General features: G+C 48.4%; 1 protein-coding gene across 1 annotated transcript in view; it reads left to right on the top strand.

Moving 5' to 3' along the window:
- LOC140374663 (perilipin-2-like) overlaps positions 1-26060 on the top strand; it is a 30535-nt gene extending 4475 nt beyond the window's left edge. The window contains exons 3-8 of the mRNA XM_072461628.1: positions 4018-4100; positions 5164-5413; positions 5507-5685; positions 21838-22128; positions 24898-25001; positions 25724-26060. Of these exons, the coding sequence (XP_072317729.1) occupies positions 4018-4100; positions 5164-5413; positions 5507-5685; positions 21838-22128; positions 24898-25001; positions 25724-25994 (1178 nt within the window). The 3' untranslated portion in view covers positions 25995-26060. The remainder of the gene's footprint in view (positions 1-4017; positions 4101-5163; positions 5414-5506; positions 5686-21837; positions 22129-24897; positions 25002-25723) is intronic.
- Positions 26061-26131: the final 71 nt, after the last annotated feature.

The raw sequence follows: 26131 nt of genomic DNA, 5'->3' as shown, positions 1-26131 counted from the left end.
CTAGAGCAGAGAGAGTTCATCTAGAGCAGAGAGAGTTAATCTAGAGCAGAGAGAGTTCATCTAGAGCAGAGAGTGTTGATCTAGAGCAGAGAGTGTTGATCTAGAGCAGAGAGAGTTCATCTAGAGCAGAGAGAGTTCATCTAGAGCAGAGAGAGTTCATCTAGAGCAGAGATAATTCATCTAGAGCAGAGAGTGTTGATCTAGAGCAGAGAGAGTTCATCTAGAGCAGAGAGAGTTCATCTAGAGCAGAGATAATTCATCTAGAGCAGAGATAATTCATCTAGAGCAGAGAGTGTTCATCTAGAGCAGAGAGAGTTCATCTAGAGCAGAGAGAGTTCATCTAGAGCAGAGATAATTCATCTAGACAGAGAGAGTTCATCTAGAGCAGAGAGAGTTCATCTAGAGCAGAGAGTGTTCATCTAGAGCAGAGAGTGTTCATCTAGAGCAGAGAGAGTTCATCTAGAGCAGAGAGAGTTAATCTAGAGCAGAGAGAGTTCATCTAGAGCAGAGAGTGTTGATCTAGAGCAGAGAGTGTTGATCTAGAGCAGAGAGAGTTCATCTAGAGCAGAGAGAGTTCATCTAGAGCAGAGAGAGTTCATCTAGAGCAGAGAGAGTTAATCTAGAGCAGAGATAATTCATCTAGAGCAGAGAGTGTTGATCTAGAGCAGAGAGAGTTCATCTAGAGCAGAGAGAGTTCATCTAGAGCAGAGAGAGTTCATCTAGAGCAGAGATAATTCATCTAGAGCAGAGAGTGTTCATCTAGAGCAGAGAGAGTTCATCTAGAGCAGAGAGAGTTCATCTAGAGCAGAGATAATTCATCTAGACAGAGAGAGTTCATCTAGAGCAGAGAGAGTTCATCTAGAGCAGAGAGTGTTCATCTAGAGCAGAGAGTGTTCATCTAGAGCAGAGAGTGTTCATCTAGAGCAGAGAGAGTTCATCTAGAGCAGAGAGAGTTCATCTAGAGCAGAGAGTGTTCATCTAGAGCAGAGAGAGTTCATCTAGAGCAGAGATAATTCATCTAGAGCAGAGAGTGTTCATCTAGAGCAGAGAGTGTTCATCTAGAGCAGAGAGAGTTCATCTAGAGCAGAGAGAGTTCATCTAGAGCAGAGAGTGTTCATCTAGAGCAGAGAGAGTTCATCTAGAGCAGAGAGTGTTCATCTAGAGCAGAGAGTGTTCATCTAGAGCAGAGAGAGTTCATCTAGAGCAGAGAGTGTTCATCTAGAGCAGAGAGTGTTCATCTAGAGCGGAGAGTGTTCATCTAGAGCAGAGAGAGTTCATCTAGAGCAGAGAGTGTTCATCTAGAGCAGAGAGTGTTCATCTAGAGCAGAGAGAGTTCATCTAGAGCAGAGAGAGTTCATCTAGAGCAGAGAGTTTTCATCTAGAGCGGAGAGTGTTCATCTAGAGCAGAGAGAGTTCATCTAGAGCAGAGAGTGTTCATCTAGAGCAGAGAGAGTTCATCTAGAGCGGAGAGAGTTCATCTAGAGCAGAGAGTGTTCATCTAGAGCAGAGAGAGTTCATCTAGAGCAGAGAGTGTTCATCTAGAGCTGAGAGTGTTCATCTAGAGCAGAGAGAGTTCATCTAGAGCAGAGTGTTCATCTAGAGCAGAGAGTGTTCATCTAGAGCAGAGAGTGTTCATCTAGAGCAGAGAGAGTTCATCTAGAGCAGAGAGAGTTCATCTAGAGCAGAGAGTGTTCATCTAGAGCAGAGAGAGTTCATCTAGAGCAGAGAGTGTTCATCTAGAGCAGAGAGAGTTCATCTAGAGCAGAGAGAGTTCATCTAGAGCAGAGAGAGTTCATCTAGAGCAGAGAGTGTTCATCTAGAGCAGAGAGTGTTCATCTAGAGCAGAGAGAGTTCATCTAGAGCAGAGAGTGTTCATCTAGAGCAGAGAGTGTTCATCTAGAGCAGAGAGAGTTCATCTAGAGCAGAGATAATTCATCTAGAGCAGAGAGAGTTCATCTAGAGCAGAGATAATTCATCTAGAGCAGAGAGCGTTCATCTAGAGCTGAGAGTGTTCATCTAGAGCAGAGAGAGTTCATCTAGAGCAGAGATAATTCATCTAGAGCAGAGATAATTCATCTAGAGCAGAGAGAGTTAATCTAGAGCAGAGAGTGTTCATCTAGAGCAGAGATAATTCATCTAGAGCAGAGATAATTCATCTAGAGCAGAGAGAGTTAATCTAGAGCAGAGATAATTCATCTAGAGCAGAGATAATTCATCTAGAGCAGAGAGAGTTCATCTAGAGCAGAGAGTGTTCCTCTAGAGCAGAGAGTGTTCATCTAGAGCAGAGATAATTCATCTAGAGCAGAGATAATTCATCTAGAGCAGAGAGAGTTAATCTAGAGCAGAGATAATTCATCTAGAGCAGAGATAATTCATCTAGAGCAGAGAGAGTTCATCTAGAGCAGAGAGTGTTCCTCTAGAGCAGAGAGTGTTCATCTAGAGCAGAGATAATTCATCTAGAGCAGAGATAATTCATCTAGAGCAGAGAGAGTTCATCTAGAGCAGAGAGAGTTCATCTAGAGAAGAGAGAGTTCATCTAGAGCAGAGAGCGTTCCTCAGGCAGATGAAGAGTGCTCTGTATTTACTATTGTCGTTAGCATTAGCTGTTAGCATTAGCTCTTAGCTTTAGCTGTTAGCATTAGCGTTAGCTGTTAGCTTGAATATTCTAGAGGGTGTGGGCTGTAACACATTTGGCATTTTCCGTCTGAAAAACATGTGAATCGTCATTGTTGAGTTTGTAAAATGTCGGTCTTTTATTTCAGATGATTATTAGCGTTTAAGTGACATCTGAGCTAAAGGCTAACATGTGAGCTAAAGGCTAACATCTGAGCTACAGGCTAACATCTGAGCTACAGGCTAACATCTGAGCTAAAGGCTAACATCTGAGCTAAAGGCTAACATGTGAGCTAAAGGCTAACATCTGAGCTACAGGCTAACATCTGAGCTACAGGCTAACATCTGAGCTAAAGGCTAACATCTGAGCTAAAGGCTAACATGTGAGCCAAAGGCTAACATGTGAGCTACAGGCTAACATCTGAGCTAAAGGCTAACATGTGAGCCAAAGGCTAACATGTGAGCTACAGGCTAACATCTGAGCTAAAGGCTAACATCTGAGCTAAAGGCTAACATGTGAGCCAAAGGCTAACATGTGAGCTAAAGGCTAACATCTGAGCTAAAGGCTAACATCTGAGCTACAGGCTAACATCTGAGCTACAGGCTAACATGTGAGCTAAAGGCTAACATCTGAGCTAAAGGCTAACATCTGAGCTACAGGCTAACATCTGAGCTACAGGCTAACATCTGAGCTAAAGGCTAACATCTGAGCTAAAGGCTAACATGTGAGCCAAAGGCTAACATGTGAGCTACAGGCTAACATCTGAGCTAAAGGCTAACATTTGAGCTAAAGGCTAACATGTGAGCCAAAGGCTAACATCTGAGCTAAAGGCTAACATCTGAGCTAAAAGCTAACATTTGAGCTAAAGGCTAACATCTGAGCTAAAGGCTAACATCTGAGCTAAAGGCTAGCATCTGAGCTAAAGGCTAATATCTGAGCTAAAGGCTACTATCTGAGCTAAAAGCTAACATCTGAGCTAAAGGCTAACATTTGAGCTAAAGGCTAACATCTGAGCTAAAGGCTAGCATCTGAGCTAAAGGCTAATATCTGAGCTAAAGGCTAACATCTGAGCTAAAAGCTAACATCTGAGCTAAAGGCTAATATCTGAGCTAAAGGCTAACATCTGAGCTAAAGGCTAACATCTGAGCTAAAGGCTAACATCCGAGCTAACGGCTAATATCTGAGCTAAATGCTAACATTTGAGCTAAAGCCTAACATCTGAGCTAAAGGCTAATATCTGAGCTAAAGGCTATCATCTGAGCTACAGGCTAACATCTGAGCTACAGGCTAACATCTGAGCTAAAGGCTATCATCTGAGCTACAGGCTAACATCTGAGCTACAGGCTAACATCTGAGCTACAGGCTAAAATCTGAGCTGAAGCTTCATGTTCTCTGTGTTTCAGTCGGAAAAGCAAACTCTCTGGCTCTTCAGGGTTTGGACCAACTGGAGCAGAACTTCCCCATCCTCCAGCAGTCCACAGACGAGGTGATTCCTGGTCCTGGTCCAGGTCCTGGTCCTGGTCCTGGTCTTGGTCCTGGTCCTGGTCCTGGTTTATTCTCATCGTCAATGAGAATAAACCTCCTCTCACCTGTAGCTCCTCCTCTCACCTGCAGCTCCTCCTCTCACCTGTAGCTCCTCCTCCTCTCACCTGCAGCTCCTCCTCTCACCTGTAGCTCCTCCTCCTCTCACCTGTAGCTCCTCCTCCTCTCACCTGCATCTCCTCCTCTCACCTGCAGCTCCTTCTCTCACCTGTAGCTCCTCCTCTCACCTGCAGCTCCTCCTCTCACCTGTAGCTCCTCCTCCTCTCACCTGCAGCTCCTCCTCTCACCTGTAGCTCCTCCTCCTCTCACCTGTAGCTCCTCCTCCTCTCACCTGCATCTCCTCCTCTCACCTGCAGCTCCTTCTCTCACCTGTAGCTCCTCCTCTCACCTGCAGCTCCTCCTCTCACCTGTAGCTCCTCCTCCTCTCACCTGCAGCTCCTCCTCTCACCTGTAGCTCCTCCTCCTCTCACCTGTAGCTCCTCCTCCTCTCACCTGCATCTCCTCCTCTCACCTGCAGCTCCTTCTCTCACCTGTAGCTCCTCCTCCTCTCACCTGCAGCTCCTCCTCTCACCTGTAGCTCCTCCTCCTCTCACCTGCAGCTCCTCCTCTCACCTGTAGCTCCTCCTCCTCTCACCTGTAGCTCCTCCTCCTCTCACCTGTAGCTCCTCCTCCTCTCACCTGTAGCTCCTCCTCCTCTCACCTGCATCTCCTCCTCTCACCTGTAGCTCCTCCTCTCACCTGCAGCTCCTCCTCTCACCTGTAGCTCCTCCTCCTCTCACCTGCAGCTCCTCCTCTCACCTGTAGCTCCTCCTCCTCTCACCTGTAGCTCCTCCTCCTCTCACCTGTAGCTCCTCACCTGTAGCTCCTCCTCCTCTCACCTGTAGCTCCTCCTCCTCTCACCTGCATCTCCTTCTCTCACCTGTAGCTCCTCCTCCTCTCACCTGCAGCTCCTCCTCTCACCTGTAGCTCCTCCTCCTCTCACCTGCAGTTCTCTGTGTTTCCTGTAGGTGGCGTCTCACCTGCGTGATGCTCTGGCAGTCACCCTGGATGACCTGCAGCTGTGGTTGGTGGAGGGCGTGGACCTTGCGCTGGAGGGCGTGGAGAGAGGGGCGGAGCTTGTGACGGAAAGAAGTCGCACGCTGCTGAGGTCGTTTCAGGGGTCAAAGGTCGGACAAGTCGCCTTCTCGGGACTCGACGACCTCCTGACCCGACTGGAAGAGGTCACGGCCTTTTACCTGCCCCTGCCGCCCACGCTGCGTAAGCCAGATGCCCTGTGTGTCAGATTCCTACTCTTGACCTCTTGACCTTTTGAACCATTGACCTCTTGACCACTTGACCTCTTGACCTCAGGCCTGCAGTGGGAGCAGAGGATGCAGCAGTTCGAGGACGAGGACGAGGATGAGCCGAGCGTTTGGACTCGAGTCCGAAGTCTGGTTCTGATCCTGGTCCTGCAGATCTACCACAGACTCATGAAGACCAGGGACCAGCTGCAGAGAAGTGTGGGCGGAGTCAAGACCATCGCCCACGCCGTGAGTCCTGAGAGAGACCAGAGAGAGACAAGAGAGAGACCAGAGAGAGACCAGAGAGAGACCAGAGAGAGACAAGAGAGAGACCAGAGAGAGACCAGAGAGAGACCAGAGAGAGACCAGAGAGAGACCAGAGAGAGACAAGAGAGAGACCAGAGAGAGACAAGAGAGAGACCAGAGAGAGACCAGAGAGAGACCAGAGAGAGACCAGAGAGAGACAAGAGAGAGACTAGAGAGAGACCAGAGAGAGACAAGATAGAGACCAGAGAGAGACAAGAGAGGGACCAGAGAGAGACAAGAGAGAGACCAGAGAGAGACAAGAGAGAGACCAGAGAGAGACCAGAGAGAGACAAGAGAGAGACCAGAGAGAGACAAGAGAGGGACCAGAGAGAGACAAGAGAGAGACCAGAGAGAGACAAGAGAGAGACCAGAGAGAGACCAGAGAGAGACCAGAGAGAGACCAGAGAGAGACCAGAGAGAGACCAGAGAGAGACAAGAGAGAGAGACCAGAGAGAGACCAGATAGAGACAAGAGAGAGACCAGAGAGAGACCAGAGAGAGACCAGAGAGAGACAAGAGAGGGACCAGAGAGAGACCAGAGAGAGACCAGAGAGAGAGACCAGAGAGAGACAAGAGAGAGACCAGAGAGAGAGACCAGAGAGAGACCAGAGAGAGAGACCAGAGAGAGACCAGAGAGAGACAAGAGAGAGACCAGAGTTAGAGACCAGAGAGAGAGAGACCAGAGAGAGACCAGAGAGAGACAAGAGAGAGACCAGAGAGAGACCTGAGAGACATGAGACCAGAGAGACATGAGACCAGAGAGAGACCAGGGAGAGACAAGAGAGAGACCAGAGAGAGACCAGAGAGAGACAAGAGAGAGACAAGAGAGAGAGACCAGAGAGAGAGACCAGAGAGAGACCAGAGAGAGACTAGAGAGAGACCAGAGAGAGACCAGGGAGAGACAAGAGAGAGAGACCAGAGAGAGAGACCAGAGAGAGACCAGAGAGAGACTAGAGAGAGACCAGAGAGACCAGAGACACCAGAGAGAGAGACCAGAGAGAGAGACAAGAGAGAGACAAGAGAGAGACCAGAGAGAGACCAGAGAGAGACCAGAGAGAGACAAGAGAAAGAGACCAGAGAGAGACAAGAGAGAGAGACCAGAGAGAGACCAGAGAGAGAGACCAGAGAGAGAGACCACAGAGAGACCAGAGAGAGAGACCAGAGAGAGACCAGAGAGAGAGACCAGAGAGAGAGACCACAGAGAGAGACCAGAGAGAGAGACCAGAGAGAGAGACCAGAGAGAGACAAGAGAGAGAGACCAGAGAGAGAGACAAGAGAGAGACCAGAGAGAGACCAGAGAGAGACAAGAGAGAGACCAGAGAGAGACCAGAGAGAGACCAGAGAGAGACAAGAGAGAGAGACCAGAGAGAGACCAGAGAGAGACCAGAGAGAGAGACCAGAGAGAGACCAGAGAGAGAGACCAGAGAGAGACCAGAGAGAGACCAGAGAGAGAGACCAGAGAGAGAGACAAGAGAGAGACAAGAGAGAGACCAGAGAGAGACAAGAGAGAGACCAGAGAGAGACCAGAGAGAGACAAGAGAGAGACCAGAGAGAGACAAGAGAGAGACTAGAGAGAGACCAGAGAGACCAGAGAGAGATACCAGAGAGAGAGACAGGAGAGAGACAAGAGAGAGAGACAGGAGAGAGACAAGAGAGAGACCAGAGAGAGAGACCAGAGAGAGAGACAGGGGAGAGACAAGAGAGAGACCAGAGAGAGACAACAGAGAGACCAGAGAGAGACCAGAGAGAGACAAGAGAGAGACCAGAGAGAGACCAGAGAGAGACCAGAGAGAGACAAGAGAGAGACCAGAGAGAGACCAGAGAGAGACAAGAGAGGGACCAGAGAGAGACCAGAGACCAGAGAGAGACAAGAGAGAGACCAGAGAGAGACAAGAGAGAGACCAGAGAGAGACAAGAGAGAGACCAGAGAGAGACCAGAGAGAGACAAGAGAGAGACAAGAGAGAGACCAGAGAGAGACCAGAGAGAGACAAGAGAGTGACCAGAGAGAGACCAGAGAGAGAGACCAGAGAGAGACAAGAGAGAGACCAGAGAGAGAGAGACCAGAGAGAGAGACAAGAGAGAGACAAGAGAGAGACCAGAGAGAGACTAGAGAGAGACCAGAGAGACCAGAGAGAGAGACCAGAGAGAGAGACAAGAGAGAGACAAGAGAGAGACCAGAGAGAGACGAGAGAGAGACCAGAGAGAGAGACCAGAGAGAGACCAGAGAGAGACAAGAGAGAGACCAGAGTGACCAGAGAGAGAGACCAGAGAGAGAGACAAGAGAGAGACAAGAGAGAGACCAGAGAGAGACAAGAGAGAGACCAGAGAGAGACCAGAGAGAGACAAGAGAGAGACCAGAGAGAGACAAGAGAGAGACTAGAGAGAAACCAGAGAGACCAGAGAGAGAGACCAGAGAGAGAGACAAGAGAGAGACAAGAGAGAGACCAGAGAGAGACAAGAGAGAGACCAGAGAGATACCAGAGAGAGACAAGAGAGAGACCAGAGAGAGACCAGAGAGAGACCAGAGAGAGACAAGAGAGAGACCAGAGAGAGACAAGAGAGAGATTAGAGAGAGACCGGAGAGAGACCAGAGAGAGACCAGAGAGAGACAAGAGAGAGACCAGAGAGAGACCAGAGAGAGACAAGAGAGAGAGACCAGAGAGAGACCAGAGAGAGAGACCAGAGAGAGAGACAAGAGAGAGACAAGAGAAAGAGACCAGAGAGAGACCACAGAGAGACACTAGAGAGAGACCGGAGAGAGACCAGAGAGAGACCAGAGAGAGACCAGAGAGAGATTAGAGAGAGACCGGAGAGAGACCAGAGAGAGACCAGAGAGAGACAAGAGAGAGACCAGAGAGAGACCAGAGAGAGACAAGAGAGAGAGACCAGAGAGAGACCAGAGAGAGAGACCAGAGAGAGAGACAAGAGAGAGACAAGAGAGAGAGACCAGAGAGAGACCACAGAGAGACACTAGAGAGAGACCGGAGAGAGACCAGAGAGAGACCAGAGAGAGACAAGAGAGAGACCAGAGAGAGACCAGAGAGAGACAAGAGAGAGAGACCAGAGAGAGAGACCAGAGAGAGACCAGAGAGAGACCAGAGAGAGACCAGAGAGAGAGACCAGAGAGAGAGACAAGAGAGAGACAAGAGAGAGACCAGAGAGAGAGACCACAGAGAGACCAGAGAGAGAGACATGAGACAGACCAGAGAGAGAGACCAGAGAGAGACAAGAGAGAGACCAGAGAGAGACCAGAGAGAGAGACCAGAGAGAGAGACAAGAGAGAGACAAGAGAGAGACCAGAGAGAGAGACCACAGAGAGACAAGAGAGAGACCAGAGAGAGAGAACACAGAGTGACCAGAAAGAGACCAGAGAGAGTCAAGAGAGAGAGACCAGAAAGAGAGACCAGAGAGAGAGACCAGAGAGAGAGACAAGAGAGAGACAAGAGAGAGACCAGAGAGAGACAAGAGAGAGACCAGAGAGAGACCAGAGAGAGACAAGAGAGAGACCAGAGAGAGACTAGAGAGAGACCAGAGAGACCAAAGAGACCAGAGAGAGAGACCAGAGAGAGAGACAGGAGAGAGACAAGAGAGAGAGACAGGAGAGAGACAAGAGAGAGACCAGAGAGAGAGACCAGAGAGAGAGACAGGAGAGAGACAAGAGAGAGACCAGAGAGAGACAACAGAGAGACCAGAGAGAGACCAGAGAGAGACAAGAGAGAGACCAGAGAGAGACCAGAGAGAGACCAGAGAGAGACAAGAGAGGGACCAGAGAGAGACCAGAGAGAGACAAGAGAGGGACCAGAGAGAGACCAGAGAGAGACAAGAGAGAGACCAGAGAGAGACAAGAGAGAGACCAGAGAGAGACCAGAGAGAGACAAGAGAGAGACAAGTGAGAGAGACCAGAGAGAGACCAGAGAGAGACAAGAGAGTGACCAGAGAGAGACCAGAGAGAGAGACCAGAGAGAGACAAGAGAGAGACCAGAGAGAGAGACCAGAGAGAGAGACAAGAGAGAGACAAGAGAGAGACCAGAGAGAGACTAGAGAGAGACCAGAGAGACCAGAGAGAGAGACCAGAGAGAGAGACAAGAGAGAGACAAGAGAGAGACCAGAGAGAGACCAGAGAGAGACCAGAGAGAGAGACCAGAGAGAGACCAGAGAGAGACAAGAGAGAGACTAGAGAGAAACCAGAGAGACCAGAGAGAGAGACCAGAGAGAGAGACAAGAGAGAGAGACCAGAGAGAGACCAGAGAGAGACAAGAGAGAGACCAGAGAGAGATTAGAGAGAGACCGGAGAGAGACCAGAGAGAGACCAGAGAGAGACAAGAGAGAGACCAGAGAGAGACCAGAGAGAGACAAGAGAGAGACAAGAGAGAGACCAGAGAGAGACCAGAGAGAGACCAGAGAGAGACCAGAGAGAGACCAGAGAGAGACAAGAGAGAGACCAGAGAGAGAAACAAGAGAGAGAGACCATAGAGAGACAAGAGAGAGACAAGAGAGAGACCAGAGAGAGACCAGAGAGAGACAAGAGAGAGACAAGAGAGAGACGAGAGGGAGACCAGAGAGAGACCAGAGAGAGACCAGAGAGAGACAAGAGAGAGACCAGAGAGAGAGACCAGAGAGAGAGAGACCAGAGAGAGACCAGAGAAAGACCAGAGTGAGAGACCAGAGAGAGAGAGACCAGAGAGAGACCAGAGATAGACAAGAGAGAGACCAGAGAGAGACAAGAGAGTGACCAGAGAGAGACCAGAGAGAGACCAGAGAGAGACAAGAGAGAGAGACCAGAGAGAGAGACCAGAGAGAGACCAGAGAGAGACCAGAGAGGGACCAGAGAGAGGCCAGAGAGAGACAAGAGAGAAACCAGAGAGAGACAAGAGAGGGACCAGAGAGAGACAAGAGAGAGACCAGAGAGAGACAAGAGAGAGACCAGAGAGAGACCAGAGAGATAGACCAGAGAGAGAGACAAGAGAGAGACCAGAGAGAGAGACCAGAGAGAGACCAGAGAGAGACACTAGAGAGAGACCAGAGAGAGAGACCAGAGAGAGAGACAAGAGAGAGACAAGAGAGAGATCAGAGAGAGACAAGAGAGAGACCAAAGAGAGACCAGAGAGAGACCAGAGAGAGACTAGAGAGAGACCAGAGAGACCAGAGAGACCAGAGAGAGACCAGAGAGAGAGACAAGAGAGAAAGAAGAGAGAGACCAGAGAGAGACCAGAGAGAGACCAGAGAGAGACCAGAGAGAGACAAGAGAGAGACCAGAGAGAGACCAGAGAGAGACAAGAGAGAGACCAGAGAGAGACAAGAGAGAGACTAGAGAGAAACTAGAGAGACCAGAGAGAGAGACCAGAGAGAGAGACAAGAGAGAGACAAGAAAAAGACCAGAGAGAGACAAGAGAGAGACAAGAGAGAGACCAGAGAGAGACAAGAGAGAGACCAGAGAGAGACCAGAGAGAGAGACCAGAGAGAGACCAGAGAGAGAGACCAGAGAGAGACCAGAGAGAGACCAGAGAGAGACCAGAGAGAAACAAGAGAGAGAACAGAGAGAGACAAGAGAGAGACCAGAGAGAGACCAGAGAGAGACCAGAGAGAGAGACCAGAGAGAGACAAGAGAGAGACCAGAGAGAGACCAGAGAGAGACCAGAGAGGGACAAGAGAGGGACCAGAGAGAGACTAGAGAGAGACCAGAGAGAGAGACCAGAGAGAGAGACCAGAGAGAGACCAGAGAGAGACAAGAGAGAGACCAGAGAGAGAGACCAGAGAGAGAGACCAGAGAGAGACCAGAGAGAGAGACCAGAGAGAGACCAGAGAGAGAGACCAGAGAGAGAGACAAGAGAGAGACAAGAGAGAGAGACCAGAGAGAGACCAGAGAGAGACCAGAGAGAGTGACCAGAGAGAGAGACAAGAGAGAGACAAGAGAGAGACCAGAGAGAGCCAAGAGAGAGACCAGAGAGAGACCAGAGAGAGACCAGAGAGAGACTAGAGAGAGACCAGAGAGACCAGAGAGATAGACCAGAGAGAGAGACAAGAGAGAGACAAGAGAGAGACCAGAGAGAGACAAGAGAGAGACCAGAGAGAGACCAGAGAGAGACCAGAGAGAGACAAGAGAGAGACCAGAGAGAGACCAGAGAGAGAGACCAGAGAGAGACAAGAAAAAGATCAGAGAGAGACAAGAGAGAGACCAGAGAGAGACCAGAGAGAGAGACCACAGAGAGACCAGAGATAGAGACCAGAGAGAGACCAGAGAGAGAGACCAGAGAGAGACCAGAGAGAGACCAGAGAGAGAGACCAGAGAGATATAAGAGAGAGACCAGAGAGAGAGACCAGAGAAAGACTATAGAGAGACCAGAGAGAGACAAGAGAGAGAGACCAGAGAGAGACCAGAGAGAGAGACCAGAGAGAGAGACAAGAGAGAGACAAGAGAGAGACCAGAGAGAGACAAGAGAGAGACCAGAGAGAGACCAGAGAGAGACAAGAGAGAGACCAGAGAGAGACAAGAGAGAGACCAGAGAGAGACCAGAGAGAGACCAGAGAGAGACAAGAGAGAGACCAGAGAGACCAGAGAGAGAGACCAGAGAGAGAGACAAGAGAGAGACAAGAGAGAGACCAGAGAGAGACAAGAGAGAGACCAGAAAGAGACCAGAGAGAGACTAGAGAGAGACCAGAGAGAGAGACCAGAGAGAGACCAGAGAGAGACAAGAGAGAGACCAGAGAGACCAGAGAGAGAGACAAGAGAGAGACAAGAGAGAGACCAGAGAGAGACTAGAGAGAGACAAGAGAGAGACCAGAGAGAGACCAGAGAGAGACCAGAGAGAGAGACCAGAGAGAGACCAGAGAGAGACAAGAGAGAGACCAGAGAGACCAGAGAGAGAGACAAGAGAGAGACAAGAGAGAGACCAGAGAGAGACCAGAGAGAGACCAGAGAGAGACAAGAGAGAGACCAGAGAGAGACAAGAGAGAGACAAGAGAGAGACTAGAGAGAAACCAGAGAGACCAGAGAGAGAGACCAGAGAGAGAGACAAGAGAGACAAGAGAGAGACCAGAGAGAGACCAGAGAGAGACAAGAGAGAGACCAGAGAGAGACCAGAGAGAGAGACCAGAGAGAGACCAGAGAGAGAGACCAGAGAGAGACCAGAGAGAGACCAGAGAGAGACCAGAGAGAGACTAGAGAGAGACCAGAGAGAGAGACAAGAGAGAGACAAGAGAGAGACCAGAGAGAGACAAGAGAGAGACCAGAGAGAGACCAGAGAGAGACAAGAGAGAGACCAGAGAGAGACACGAGAGAGACAAGAGAGAGACTAGAGAGAAACCAGAGAGACAAGAGAGAGACCAGAGAGAGACCAGAGAGAGACCAGAGAGAGACCAGAGAGAGAGACCAGAGAGAGACAAGAGAGAAACCAGAGAGAGACAAGAGAGAGACAAGAGAGAGACTAGAGAGAAACCAGAGAGACCAGAGAGAGAGACCAGAGAGAGAGACAAGAGAGAGACAAGAGAGAGACCAGAGAGAGACCAGAGAGAGACCAGAGAGAGACAAGAGAGAGACCAGAGAGAGAAACAAGAGAGAGAGACCAGAGAGAGACAAGAGAGAGACAAGAGAGAGACCAGAGAGAGACCAGAGAGAGACCAGAGAGAGACAAGAGAGAGACCAGAGGGAGACCAGAGAGAGACCAGAGAGAGACCAGAGAGAGACCAGAGAGAGACAAGAGAGAGACCAGAGAGAGAGACCAGAGAGAGAGAGACCAGAGAGAGACCAGAGAAAGACCAGAGTGAGAGACCAGAGAGAGAGAGACCAGAGAGAGACCAGAGAGAGACAAGAGAGAGACCAGAGAGAGACAAGAGAGTGACCAGAGAGAGACCAGAGAGAGAGACCAGAGAGAGACAAGAGAGAGAGCAGAGAGAGACCAGAGAGAGACAAGAGAGAGACCAGAGAGAGACCAGAGAGAGACCAGAGAGAGACAAGAGAGAGAGACCAGAGAGAGAGACCAGAGAGAGACCAGAGAGAGACCAGAGAGGGACCAGAGAGAGACCAGAGAGAGAGACCAGAGAGAGAGACAAGAGAGAGACCAGAGAGAGAGACCAGAGAGAGACCAGAGAGAGACACTAGAGAGAGACCAGAGAGAGAGACCAGAGAGAAAGACAAGAGAGAGACAAGAGAGAGATCAGAGAGAGACAAGAGAGAGACCAGAGAGAGACCAGAGAGAGACCAGAGAGAGACTAGAGAGAGACCAGAGAGACCAGAGAGACCAGAGAGAGAGACCAGAGAGAGAGACAAGAGAGAAAGAAGAGAGAGACCAGAGAGAGACCAGAGAGAGACAAGAGAGAGACCAGAGAGAGACAAGAGAGAGACAAGAGAGAGACTAGAGAGAAACCAGAGAGACCAGAGAGAGAGACCAGAGAGAGAGACAAGAGAGAGACAAGAAAAAGACCAGAGAGAGACAAGAGAGAGACCAGAGAGGGACCAGAGAGAGGCCAGAGAGAGACAAGAGAGAAACCAGAGAGAGACAAGAGAGGGACCAGAGAGAGACAAGAGAGAGTCCAGAGAGAGACAAGAGAGAGACCAGAAAGAGACCAGAGAGAGAGACCAGAGAGAGAGACAAGAGAGAGACCAGAGAGAGAGACCAGAGAGAGACCAGAGAGAGACACTAGAGAGAGACCAGAGAGAGAGACCAGAGAGAGAGACAAGAGAGAGACAAGAGAGAGATCAGAGAGAGACAAGAGAGAGACCAGAGAGAGACCAGAGAGAGACCAGAGAGAGACTAGAGAGAGACCAGAGAGACCAGAGAGACCAGAGAGAGAGACCAGAGAGAGAGACAAGAGAGAAAGAAGAGAGAGACCAGAGAGAGACCAGAGAGAGACCAGAGAGAGACCAGAGAGAGACAAGAGAGAGACAAGAGAGAGACTAGAGAGAAACCAGAGAGACTAGAGAGAAACCAGAGAGACCAGAGAGAGAGACCAGAGAGAGAGACAAGAGAGAGACAAGAAAAAGACCAGAGAGAGACAAGAGAGAGACAAGAGAGAGACCAGAGAGATACCAGAGAGAGACCAGAGAGAGACCAGAGAGAGACAAGAGAGAGACCAGAGAGAGACCAGAGAGAGAGACCAGAGAGAGACCAGAGAGAGAGACCAGAGAGAGACCAGAGAGAGACCAGAGAGAGACCAGAGAGAGACTAGAGAGAAACAAGAGAGAGAACAGAGAGAGACAAGAGAGAGACCAGAGAGAGACCAGAGAGAGACCAGAGCGAGAGACCAGAGAGAGACAAGAGAGAGACCAGAGAGGGACCAGAGAGAGACCAGAGAGAGACCAGAGAGAGAGACCAGAGAGAGACCAGAGAGAGAGACCAGAGAGAGAGACAAGAGAGAGACGAGAGAGAGAGACCAGAGAGAGACCAGAGAGAGACACTAGAGAGAGACCAGAGAGAGAGACCAGAGAGAGACCAGAGAGAGAGACCAGAGAGAGAGACAAGAGAGAGACAAGAGAGAGACCAGAGAGAGCCAAGAGAGAGACCAGAGAGGGACCAGAGAGAGACCAGAGAGAGACTAGAGAGAGACCAGAGAGACCAGAGAGAGAGACAAGAGAGAGACAAGAGAGAGACCAGAGAGAGAGACTAGAGAGAGAGAGACCAGAGAGAGACCAGAGAAAGACAAGAGAGAGACCAGAGAGAGACAAGAGAGTGACCAGAGAGAGACCAGAGAGAGACCAGAGAGAGACAAGAGAGAGACCAGAGAGAGACAAGAGAGGGACCAGAGAGAGACAAGAGAGAGACCAGAGAGAGACAAGAGAGAGACCAGAGAGAGACCAGAGAGAGAGACCAGAGAGAGAGACAAGAGAGAGACCAGAGAGAGAGACCAGAGAGAGAGACCAGAGAGAGACACTAGAGAGAGACCAGAGAGAGAGACCAGAGAGAGAGACAAGAGAGAGACAAGAGAGAGATCAGAGAGAGACAAGAGAGAGACCAGAGAGAGACCAGAGAGAGACCAGAGAGAGACTAGAGAGAGACCAGAGAGACCAGAGAGACCAGAGAGAGACCAGAGAGAGACCAGAGAGAGACCAGAGAGAGACAAGAGAGAGACCAGAGAGAGACCAGAGAGAGACAAGAGAGAGACCAGAGAGAGACAAGAGAGAGACTAGAGAGAAACTAGAGAGACCAGAGAGAGAGACCAGAGAGAGAGACAAGAGAGAGACAAGAAAAAGACCAGAGAGAGACAAGAGAGAGACAAGAGAGAGACCAGAGAGATACCAGAGAGAGACCAGAGAGAGACCAGAGAGAGACAAGAGAGAGACCAGAGAGAGACCAGAGAGAGAGACCAGAGAGAGACCAGAGAGAGAGACCAGAGAGAGACCAGAGAGAGACCAGAGAGAGACCAGAGAGAGACTAGAGAGAGACCAGAGAGAGACCAGAGAGAAACAAGAGAGAGAACAGAGAGAGACAAGAGAGAGACCAGAGAGAGACCAGAGAGAGACCAGAGAGAGAGACCAGAGAGAGACCAGAGAGAGAGACCAGAGAGAGACAAGAGAGAGACCAGAGAGAGACCAGAGAGAGACCAGAGAGAGACAAGAGAGAGACCAGAGAGAGAGACCAGAGAGAGAGACCAGAGAGAGACCAGAGAGAGACAAGAGAGAGACCAGAGAGAGAGACCAGAGAGAGAGACCAGAGAGAGACCAGAGAGAGAGACCAGAGAGAGACCAGAGAGAGAGACCAGAGAGAGAGACAAGAGAGAGACAAGAGAGAGAGAGACCAGAGAGAGACAAGAGAGAGACACTAGAGAGAGACCAGAGAGAGAGACCAGAGAGAGACCAGAGAGAGAGACCAGAGAGAGAGACAAGAGAGAGACAAGAGAGAGACCAGAGAGAGCCAAGAGAGAGACCAGAGAGAGACCAGAGAGAGACCAGAGAGAGACTAGAGAGAGACCAGAGAGACCAGAGAGAGAGACCAGAGAGAGAGACAAGAGAGAGACAAGAGAGAGACCAGAGAGAGACAAGAGAGAGACCAGAGAGAGACCAGAGAGAGAGACCAGAGAGAGACAAGAAAAAGACCAGAGAGAGACAAGAGAGAGACCAGAGAGAGACCAGAGAGAGAGACCAGAGAGAGACAAGAAAAAGACCAGAGAGAGACAAGAGAGAGACCAGAGAGAGACCAGAGAGAGAGACCAGAGAGAGACCAGAGAGAGACCAGAGAGAGACCAGAGAGATATAAGAGAGAGACAAGAGAGAGAGACCAGAGAAAGACTAGAGAGAGACCAGAGAGAGACAAGAGAGAGAGACCAGAGAGAGACCAGAGAGAGAGACCAGAGAGAGAGACAAGAGAGAGACAAGAGAGAGACCAGAGAGAGACAAGAGAGAGACCAGAGAGAGACCAGAGAGAGACAAGAGAGAGACCAGAGAGAGACAAGAGAGAGACCAGAGAGAGACCAGAGAGAGACCAGAGAGAGACAAGAGAGAGACCAGAGAGAGACCAGAGAGAGACAAGAGAGAGACCAGAGAGAGACCAGAGAGAGACCAGAGAGAGACAAGAGAGAGACCAGAGAGAGACCAGAGAGAGACAAGAGAGAGACCAGAGAGAGACAAGAGAGAGACCAGAGAGACCAGAGAGAGAGACCAGAGAGAGAGACAAGAGAGAGACAAGAGAGAGACCAGAGAGAGACAAGAGAGAGACCAGAGAGAGACCAGAGAGAGACTAGAGAGAGACAAGAGAGAGACCAGAGAGAGACAAGAGAGATACCAGAGAGAGACCAGAGAGAGAGACTAGAGAGAGACAAGAGAGAGACCAGAGAGAGACAAGAGAGAGACCAGAGAGACCAGAGAGAGAGACCAGAGAGAGAGACAAGAGAGAGACAAGAGAGAGACCAGAGAGAGACAAGAGAGAGACCAGAGAGAGACCAGAGAGAGACAAGAGAGAGACCAGAGAGAGACCAGAGAGAGAGACCAGAGAGAGACAAGAAAAAGACCAGAGAGAGACAAGAGAGGGACCAGAGAGAGACCAGAGAGATATAAGAGAGAGACAAGAGAGAGACAAGAGAGAGACCAGAGAGAGACAAGAGAGAGACCAGAGAGAGACTAGAGAGAGACCAGAGAGAGACAAGAGAGAGACCAGAGAGAGACCAGAGAGAGACAAGAGAGAGACCAGAGAGAGACAAGAGAGAGACCAGAGAGAGACCAGAGAGAGACCAGAGAGAGACAAGAGAGAGACCAGAGAGAGACTAGAGAGAGACAAGAGAGAGACCAGAGAGAGACCAGAGAGAGACTAGAGAGAGACAAGAGAGAGACCAGAGAGAGACAAGAGAGAGACAAGAGAGAGACAAGAGAGAGACAAGAGAGAGACAAGAGAGAGACCAGAGAGAGACCAGAGAGAGACTAGAGAGAGACAAGAGAGAGACCAGAGAGAGACCAGAGAGAGACCGGAGAGAGACCAGAGAGAGACCAGAGAGAGACAAGAGAGAGACAAGAGAGAGACCAGAGAGAGACCAGAGAGAGATTAAAGCCGCAAGCGGCATCCAACGGCCCTCGCGGGCCGCCGGCCTTCCGACTCTGCTCTCTGCATTTTACAGAGATGGCGCTAACGCAATTGTCTAAGAACTAAGACAGCGACACATTGGACATGTTCAATGCTGTGCTTAACCAGTGCAAATGAACACAAATGTCGGTCAAATGTGCAGCTCCAGCGCACAGAGACCGTGACACTTGGAATAAAAATATGGATAACTTTTGATGCTCCGCTTGTGTAGATTATTTTCCCCAAATATGAGCTTGATCGAGCTATTGCCCACAGAGGACTTCATTAAAGTGTGAAGCATAAATGTGAACATTTCAAGGATTTGGCGTTTTTCCCATTTGTGACATATATTTGCGGGTCCGCCACACAGAGACCGTAGCACTTAAAATCAAAATATGGATAACTTTTGATGCCCCATTTGTGTAGATGATTTCCCCAAATATGAGCTTGATCGAGCTATTGCCCACAGAGGACTTCATTAAAGTGTGAAGCGTAAATGTGAACATTTCAAGGATTTGGTGTTTTTCCCATTTGTGACAATATATTTGCAGCTCCACGGCACAGAGACCGTACCACTTAAAATCAAAATATGGATAACTTTTGATGCCCCATTTGTGTAGATGATTTCCCCAAATATGAGCTTGATCGGGCAATCGGCCTAGGAGGAGTTTGTTAAAGTGTGAAGCGTGAAAATGTGGTCATTTTAGAGATTTCGCTGTTTTCCCATTTCTGACATATATTTGCGGGTCCGCCACACAGAGACCGTAGCACTTAGAATCAAAATATGGATACCTTTGGATGGCCCGCTTGTGTAGATGATTTCCCCCAAATATGAGCTTGATCGGACAATCGCCCTAGGAGGAGTTTGTTAAAGTGTGAAGCGTAAAAATGTGGTGATTTGAGCGATTCTACGATTTTCCCATAAGGATAACATGGGATGTTTTTGTCAACGCTACGGTTACGCCGTACAAAATATGACTTTGGCTCTCATACTTTTATGATCAGGATGGCAAATTAGAATTTTGTTCAAAATATCATGTCATTTGGAAAAACTCTATTGTTTATAGGCCACTCTGAAGGCCAAATAGTCAGAATTCTGGGAAACGTTTGCGGCTCCGTCGCACAAAGACCGTAAAAGTTATCCTTAAAATTTGGATAACTTTAGATGCACCACTTGTCTAGAGGACGTACACCGATTTTGAGGTTGGTGGGCAAAACGCACTAGGAGGAGTTCGTTAAAGTGTAAAACATAAAAATGTGGTAATTTGAGAGATTTTGTGGTTTTCCCATAGGGATAACATGGGAGGTTTCTGTCATCGCTACGACTACGGCGTAAAAAATTAGGCATTTTTGTGATTGGCTTTTGTGATCGGGACGGCAAAATAGAATTTTGGGTAAAGTTTAGACAATTTTGGTAAAACTAATTTTTGACCTTCAATGTTAATTTAAAGGTCACTCTGTAGGGGGCGCTATCACTGCCATTTCAATTTTGTCATCATAAACTGGTCCAAACTAGAAAGTTTAACAACTGATTCAAATTTGGTCCTAATCGGACTGGTTTTGATCAAATGGGAGCAATTTTTAGACCTGCAATATTCCAAAATAAGTTGTCCAACTTTGCGGCTGCGCCGCACACAGACCGTAAAAGGTATATCAAAAAATTGAATAACTTTAGATGCCCCACTTGTCCAGAGGACGTACGCAGATTTTGAAGTCGGTGGGCAAAACGCCCTAGGAGGAGTTCGTCAAAGTTTGACGTAAACAAAATGGCTAACTCAGCTTGTTTTCATTTTCAAAGGAAGATGGCGGCCATAGGGTAAGTTTGGGGGCGTGGCCACAATGATTTTTTTTGTTTATCCTCACGAGAGGAATGCGTGTCCCGAATTTCGTAGCTTTACGCCAAAGTTGACCTCGGGGCGTCTCCCATAGGCGCAATGTATTTTGACTTTTGTCGGTGGCGCTGTCGCGCCATTTTTTAACGAAAAAAAAAATGGCCCAGAAAAAATAAAATTTTTCGCCGATTCTGAATTTTGGGCAAAGTTTGGTGAGTTTTTGAGCATGTTCAGGGGGTCAAATTAGAGATCAAAGCGCTGAAGAAGAACAAGAAAAATAATAATAATATTTTTAGCAAAAACAATATAGCCGTTTTTACTATAACAACAAATGATACATCGTTTGAAAGCTCTAAGCCTTCCCGATGCCGCCATGGGGTGGAATCATCATTACGAGCGCTTACGCGCTCGTCACTCCCTATTCCGTCGGGATGCCCCGCCCACTCCCCATAGACTTCCATTGATTTGAGCAGATACAAGCATGGCCCATGCCTGCGGCATGGATTCTCGCATACGGGACGATGCCAGGAGGGTTTTTGGAGGAATGCAGCGCTTCGCGCTGCTGTTGTCAACAATTAGTGAATGGGCTACGCCCATTCACTAATTGTTGACTATTTCTGTCATAGCAGGAGTAAGTATGCATGATCCATGCCTTCGGCATGGGCTAGTTCACTGTACTTGCCAGGGGCGACGGGGTACCAAACATGCGGGCTGCGCCCGCATGTTTGGTCAGACAGTTGCAACGCTGCCTTCGGCAGCGTTGCGGGAGCAATAGGCCCTCCCCCTGCTGGGGCTCGGGCCTAACTAGAGAGAGACAAGAGAGAGACCAGAGAGAGACCAGAGTGAGACCAGAGAGAGACCGGAGAGAGGTTTAGACCTGGTTTAGACCTGGTTTAGACCTGGTTTAGACCTGGTCTAGACCTGGTTTAGACCTGGTTTAGTCCTGGTTTAGACCTGGTTTAAACCTGGTTTAGTCCTGGTTTAGACCTGGTTTAAACCTGGTTTAGACCTGGTTTAGACCTGGTTTAGACCTGGTTTAGACCTGATCTAGTCCTGGTTTAGACCTGGTTTAGACCTGGTTTAGACCTGGTTTAGACCTGGTTTAGACCTGGTTTAGACCTGGTTTAGTCCTGGTTTAGACCTGGTTTAAACCTGGTTTAGACCTGGTTTAGACCTGGTTTAGTCCTGGTTTAGACCTGGTTTAAACCTGGTTTAGACCTGGTTTAGTCCTGGTTTAGACCTGGTTTAGACCTGGTTTAGTCCTGGTTTAGACCTGGTTTAGACCTGGTTTAGACCTGGTTTAGACCTGGTTTAGACCTGGTTTAGACCTGGTTTAGTCCTGGTTTAGACCTGGTTTAAACCTGGTTTAGACCTGGTTTAGACCTGGTTTAGTCCTGGTTTAGACCTGGTTTAGTCCTGGTTTAGACCTGGTTTAAACCTGGTTTAGACCTGGTTTAGACCTGGTTTAGTCCTGGTTTAGACCTGGTTTAGTCCTGGTTTAGACCTGGTTTAAACCTGGTTTAGACCTGGTTTAGACCTGGTTTAGACCTGGTTTAGACCTGGTTTAGTCCTGGTTTAGACCTGGTTTAGTCCTGGTTTAGACCTGGTTTAAACCTGGTTTAGACCTGGTTTAGTCCTGGTTTAGACCTGGTTTAGTCCTGGTTTAGACCTGGTTTAAACCTGGTTTAGACCTGGTTTAGACCTGGTTTAGACCTGGTTTAGACCTGGTCTAGTCCTGGTTTAGACCTGGTTTAGACCTGGTTCTGTCCTCTCTTCAGGTTGGTCTTGGCCGAGTCCTTGGCCTGGTTGGAGACTTGCTGCAGTCCCTCCAGAGCCTGCTGGTGGCGCTGTTGTCTCAGGCTGAGGGTCTGAGACAGGACGTCCTGCTGCAGATCCGGGCCCGGGCTCAGGTCCTGTCCCAGGTCCTGTCCCAGGTCCTGTCCCAGTGGGGTCCGGTCCACAGAGTCCTGGACCTGCCGGACCAGATCCAGAACCTCGTGAGAGACCTTCAGGAGCTGAGCAAACTCCTGCTGCAGCTGGTCATCAACGCCACGCCCCTCTACAACATGGTACTGAGCCAGACCGGGCCGGACCGGGTCAGACCGGGCCAGACCGGGCCGGACCGGGTCAGACCGGGCCAGGCCGGACCAGGTCGGACCGGGCCAGACCGGGCCGGACCGGGTCAGACCGGGCCGGACCGGGCCGGACCGGGTCAGACCGGGCCAGACCGGGCCGGACCGGGTCAGACCGGGCCAGGCCGGACCGGGTCGGACCGGGCCAGACCGGGCCGGATCGGGTCAGACCGGGCCGGACCGGGTCAGACCGGGCCAGGCCGGACCGGGTCGGACCGGGCCAGACCGGGCCGGACCGGGTCAGACCGGGCCGGACCGGGCCAGACCGGGCCGGACCGGGCCGGGTCAGACCGGGCCGGGCCAGACCGGATAAGACCGGGTTAGACCGGGCCAGACCGGGTCAGACCGAGTTAGACCGGGTCAGACCGGGTCAGACCGGGTCAGACCCGGTCTGACCCGGTCTGACCCGGTCTGGCCGGGTCTGACCCGGTAGGATCGGGTTAGATTGCTATTGTTACAATAGTTTTATAAAATAAAGTACTTCTAAAGTAGTACGGAAAACGAATTTGTTCCTTTTCTGGTTCTAAAGTAGTACTAATATAGTAGTAGTCCTACGGTAGTACTAACATAGTAGTTGTATTACGGAAGTACTAATATAGTAGTAGGACTAGGGTAGTACTAACATAGTAATAGTACTACGGTATTACTAATATAGTAAAAGTATTAGGGTAGTACTAACATAGTATTAGTATTACAGTAGTACTAATATAGTAGTAGTGCTAGGGTAGTACTAACATTGTAGTAGTACTACGGTAGTATTAATATAGTAGTACTAAGTAGTACTAATATAGTAGTAGTACTAGGGTAGTACTAGCATAGTAGTAGGACTAGGGTAGTACTAACATAGTAATAGTACTACGGTAGTACTAATATAGTAGAAGTATTAGTGTAGTACTAACATAGTAGTAGGACTAGGGTAGTACTAATCTAGTAGTAGTTCTACAGTAGTACTAACATAGTAGTAGTACTAACATAGTAGTGGCACTATGGTAGTACTAACAAAGTAGTAGTTCTAGGCTAGTACATAGTACATAGTAGTAGTACTACAGTAGTACTAATACAGTAGTAAGACTAGGGTAGTACTAACAAAGAAGTAGTACTAGGGTAATATTAACATAGTATTAGTATTACGGTAGTACTAATATAGTAGTAGTGCTATGGTAGTACTAACATTGTAGTAGTACTACGGTAGTATTAATATAGTAGTACTAGGGTAGTACTAATATAGTACTAGTACTAGGGTAGTACTAACATTGTAGTAGTACTACGGTAGTATTAATATAGTAGTACTAGGGTAGTACTAATATAGTACTAGTACTAGGGTAGTACTAACATAGTAGTAGGACTAGGGTAGTACTCACATAGTATTAGTATTACGGTAGTACTAATATAGTAGTAGTACTGCGGTAGTATTAACATAGTAGTAGTACTACAGTAGTACTAATATAGTAGAAGTATTAGGGTAGTACTAACATAGTAGTAGGACTAGGGTAGTACTAACACAGTAGTAGTATTACGATAGTACTGATTTAGTAGTAGTACTAGGGTAGTACTAATCTAGTAGTAGTACTACAGCAGTACTAATATAGTAGTAGGACTGCGGTAGTACTAACATAGTAGTAGCACTACAGTAGTACTAATATAGTAGAAGTATTAGGGTAGTACTAACATAGTAGTAGTACTACGGTAGTACTAATATAGTGGTAGTACTTGGGTAGTACTAATATAGTAGTGGTACTACGGTAGTACTAACATAGTAGTAGTTCTACGGTCGTACTAATATAGTAGTAGGACTAGGGTAGTACTAACAAAGAAGTAGTTCTAGGGTAGTACTAACATGTAGTAGGACTAGGGTATTACTAACATAGTAGTAGTACTACGGTAGTACTAATATAGTAGTAGTGCTATGGTAGTACTAACATTGTAGTAGTACTACGGTAGTATTAATATAGTAGTACTAGGGTAGTACTAATATAGTACTAGTACTAGGGTAGTACTAACATTGTAGTAGTACTACGGTAGTATTAATATAGTAGTACTAGGGTAGTACTAATATAGTACTAGTACTAGGGTAGTACTAACATAGTAGTAGGACTAGGGTAGTACTCACATAGTATTAGTATTACGGTAGTACTAATATAGTAGTAGTACTGCGGTAGTATTAACATAGTAGTAGTACTACAGTAGTACTAATATAGTAGAAGTATTAGGGTAGTACTAACATAGTAGTAGGACTAGGGTAGTACTAACACAGTAGTAGTATTACGATAGTACTGATTTAGTAGTAGTACTAGGGTAGTACTAATCTAGTAGTAGTACTACAGCAGTACTAATATAGTAGTAGGACTGCGGTAGTACTAACATAGTAGTAGCACTACAGTAGTACTAATATAGTAGAAGTATTAGGGTAGTACTAACATAGTAGTAGTACTACGGTAGTACTAATATAGTGGTAGTACTTGGGTAGTACTAATATAGTAGTGGTACTACGGTAGTACTAACATAGTAGTAGTTCTACGGTCGTACTAATATAGTAGTAGGACTAGGGTAGTACTAACAAAGAAGTAGTTCTAGGGTAGTACTAACATGTAGTAGGACTAGGGTATTACTAACATAGTAGTAGTACTACGGTAGTACTAATATAGTAGTAGTACTTGGGTAGTACTTATATAGTAGTAGTACTCTAGTAACAGTATTTGTGTTCAGATCCAGCCGCCCTCTGAGCAGGAGGTGGAGGACTTTCTGAACCAACACGACTTCACTTCCAACAGCTCGTCTCGACGCAGCTCTGCTAACGCTAACGCTAACAGGTGAGCTAAAGCTCACATGTGAGCTAACGCTAACAGGTTAGGTAATGCTAACAGGTGAGCTAACGCTAATAGGTGTGCTAATGCTAACAGGTGAGCTAACGTTAACAGTTGAGCTAACATGTGAGGTAACGCTAATAGGTGAGCTAATGCTAACAGGTGAGCTATCGCTAACAGGTGAGCTATCGCTAACAGGTGAGCTAACAATAACATGTGAGCTAACGCTAAAAGGTGAGGTAACACAAACCTGTGAGCTAACGTTAACAGTTGAGCTAACATGTGAGGTAACGCTAATAGGTGAGCTAATGCTAACAGGTGAGCTATCGCTAACAGGTGAGCTAACACTAACATGTGAGCTAACGCTAAAAGGTGAGGTAACACAAACCTGTGAGCTAACGCTAACAGGTGAGCTAATGCTAACAGGTGAGCTATCGCTAACAGGTGAGCTAACACTAACATGTGAGCTAACGCTAAAAGGTGAGGTAACACAAACCTGTGAGCTAACGCTAACAGGTGAGCTAACGCTAACAGGTGAGCTAACGCTAATGGGTGAGCTAATTCTAAGTAGTTTGACCTCTCTTTTGTCTGTAGTGCAGTCTTCTTGAAGGCGATGAGCTCGCTGTAGTAGTAGTACAATTACAGTAGTAGTATTAATAGTAGTAGTAATAGTAGTAGTAGTACATGTAGTAACAGCCGCAGTAGTTTGAGGTCTTTCTCTCTCGTAGTCTGTTCCTGAAGGCGATGGACGGTCGTCCGCGGCGACGTCGCAGCTTTTATTCTCTGGCGGCTCGAGGGACTCAGAGTCCAGAGCCCAGGAGCCAATCAGAAGAGCAGGAAGCCCCGCCTACCACCCTGGAAGTGCCCGCCCTCCGCCGTCCGTCCGCCACCGATCTGCTGCTCGCCCCCCTCAGGCAGTTTGTGTCCCAGAGCCAGAAGGCCTTCGAGTACCTGAGTCCCAACGCCAACGAGAGCACCACGGCCGAGGAGTCCGACTGAGAGAGCACCCTCAGAGAGAGAGCACCCACAGAGAGAGAGAGCACCCACAGAGAGAGAGAGCACCCACAGAGAGAGAGAGCACCCACAGAGAGAGAGCACCCACAGAGAGAGAGAGCACCCACAGAGAGAGAGAGCAC

This window comes from Eucyclogobius newberryi, unplaced genomic scaffold, assembly GCF_026437365.1.
Source record: "Eucyclogobius newberryi isolate DKJ021-1_F unplaced genomic scaffold, fEucNew1.0.hap1 SCAF_3, whole genome shotgun sequence".
NCBI classification, from domain to species: Eukaryota; Metazoa; Chordata; class Actinopteri; order Gobiiformes; family Gobiidae; genus Eucyclogobius; species Eucyclogobius newberryi.
The sequence above is the reverse complement of the archived record's forward strand: the minus strand, read 5'-3'. Positions and strand labels throughout refer to the sequence as shown.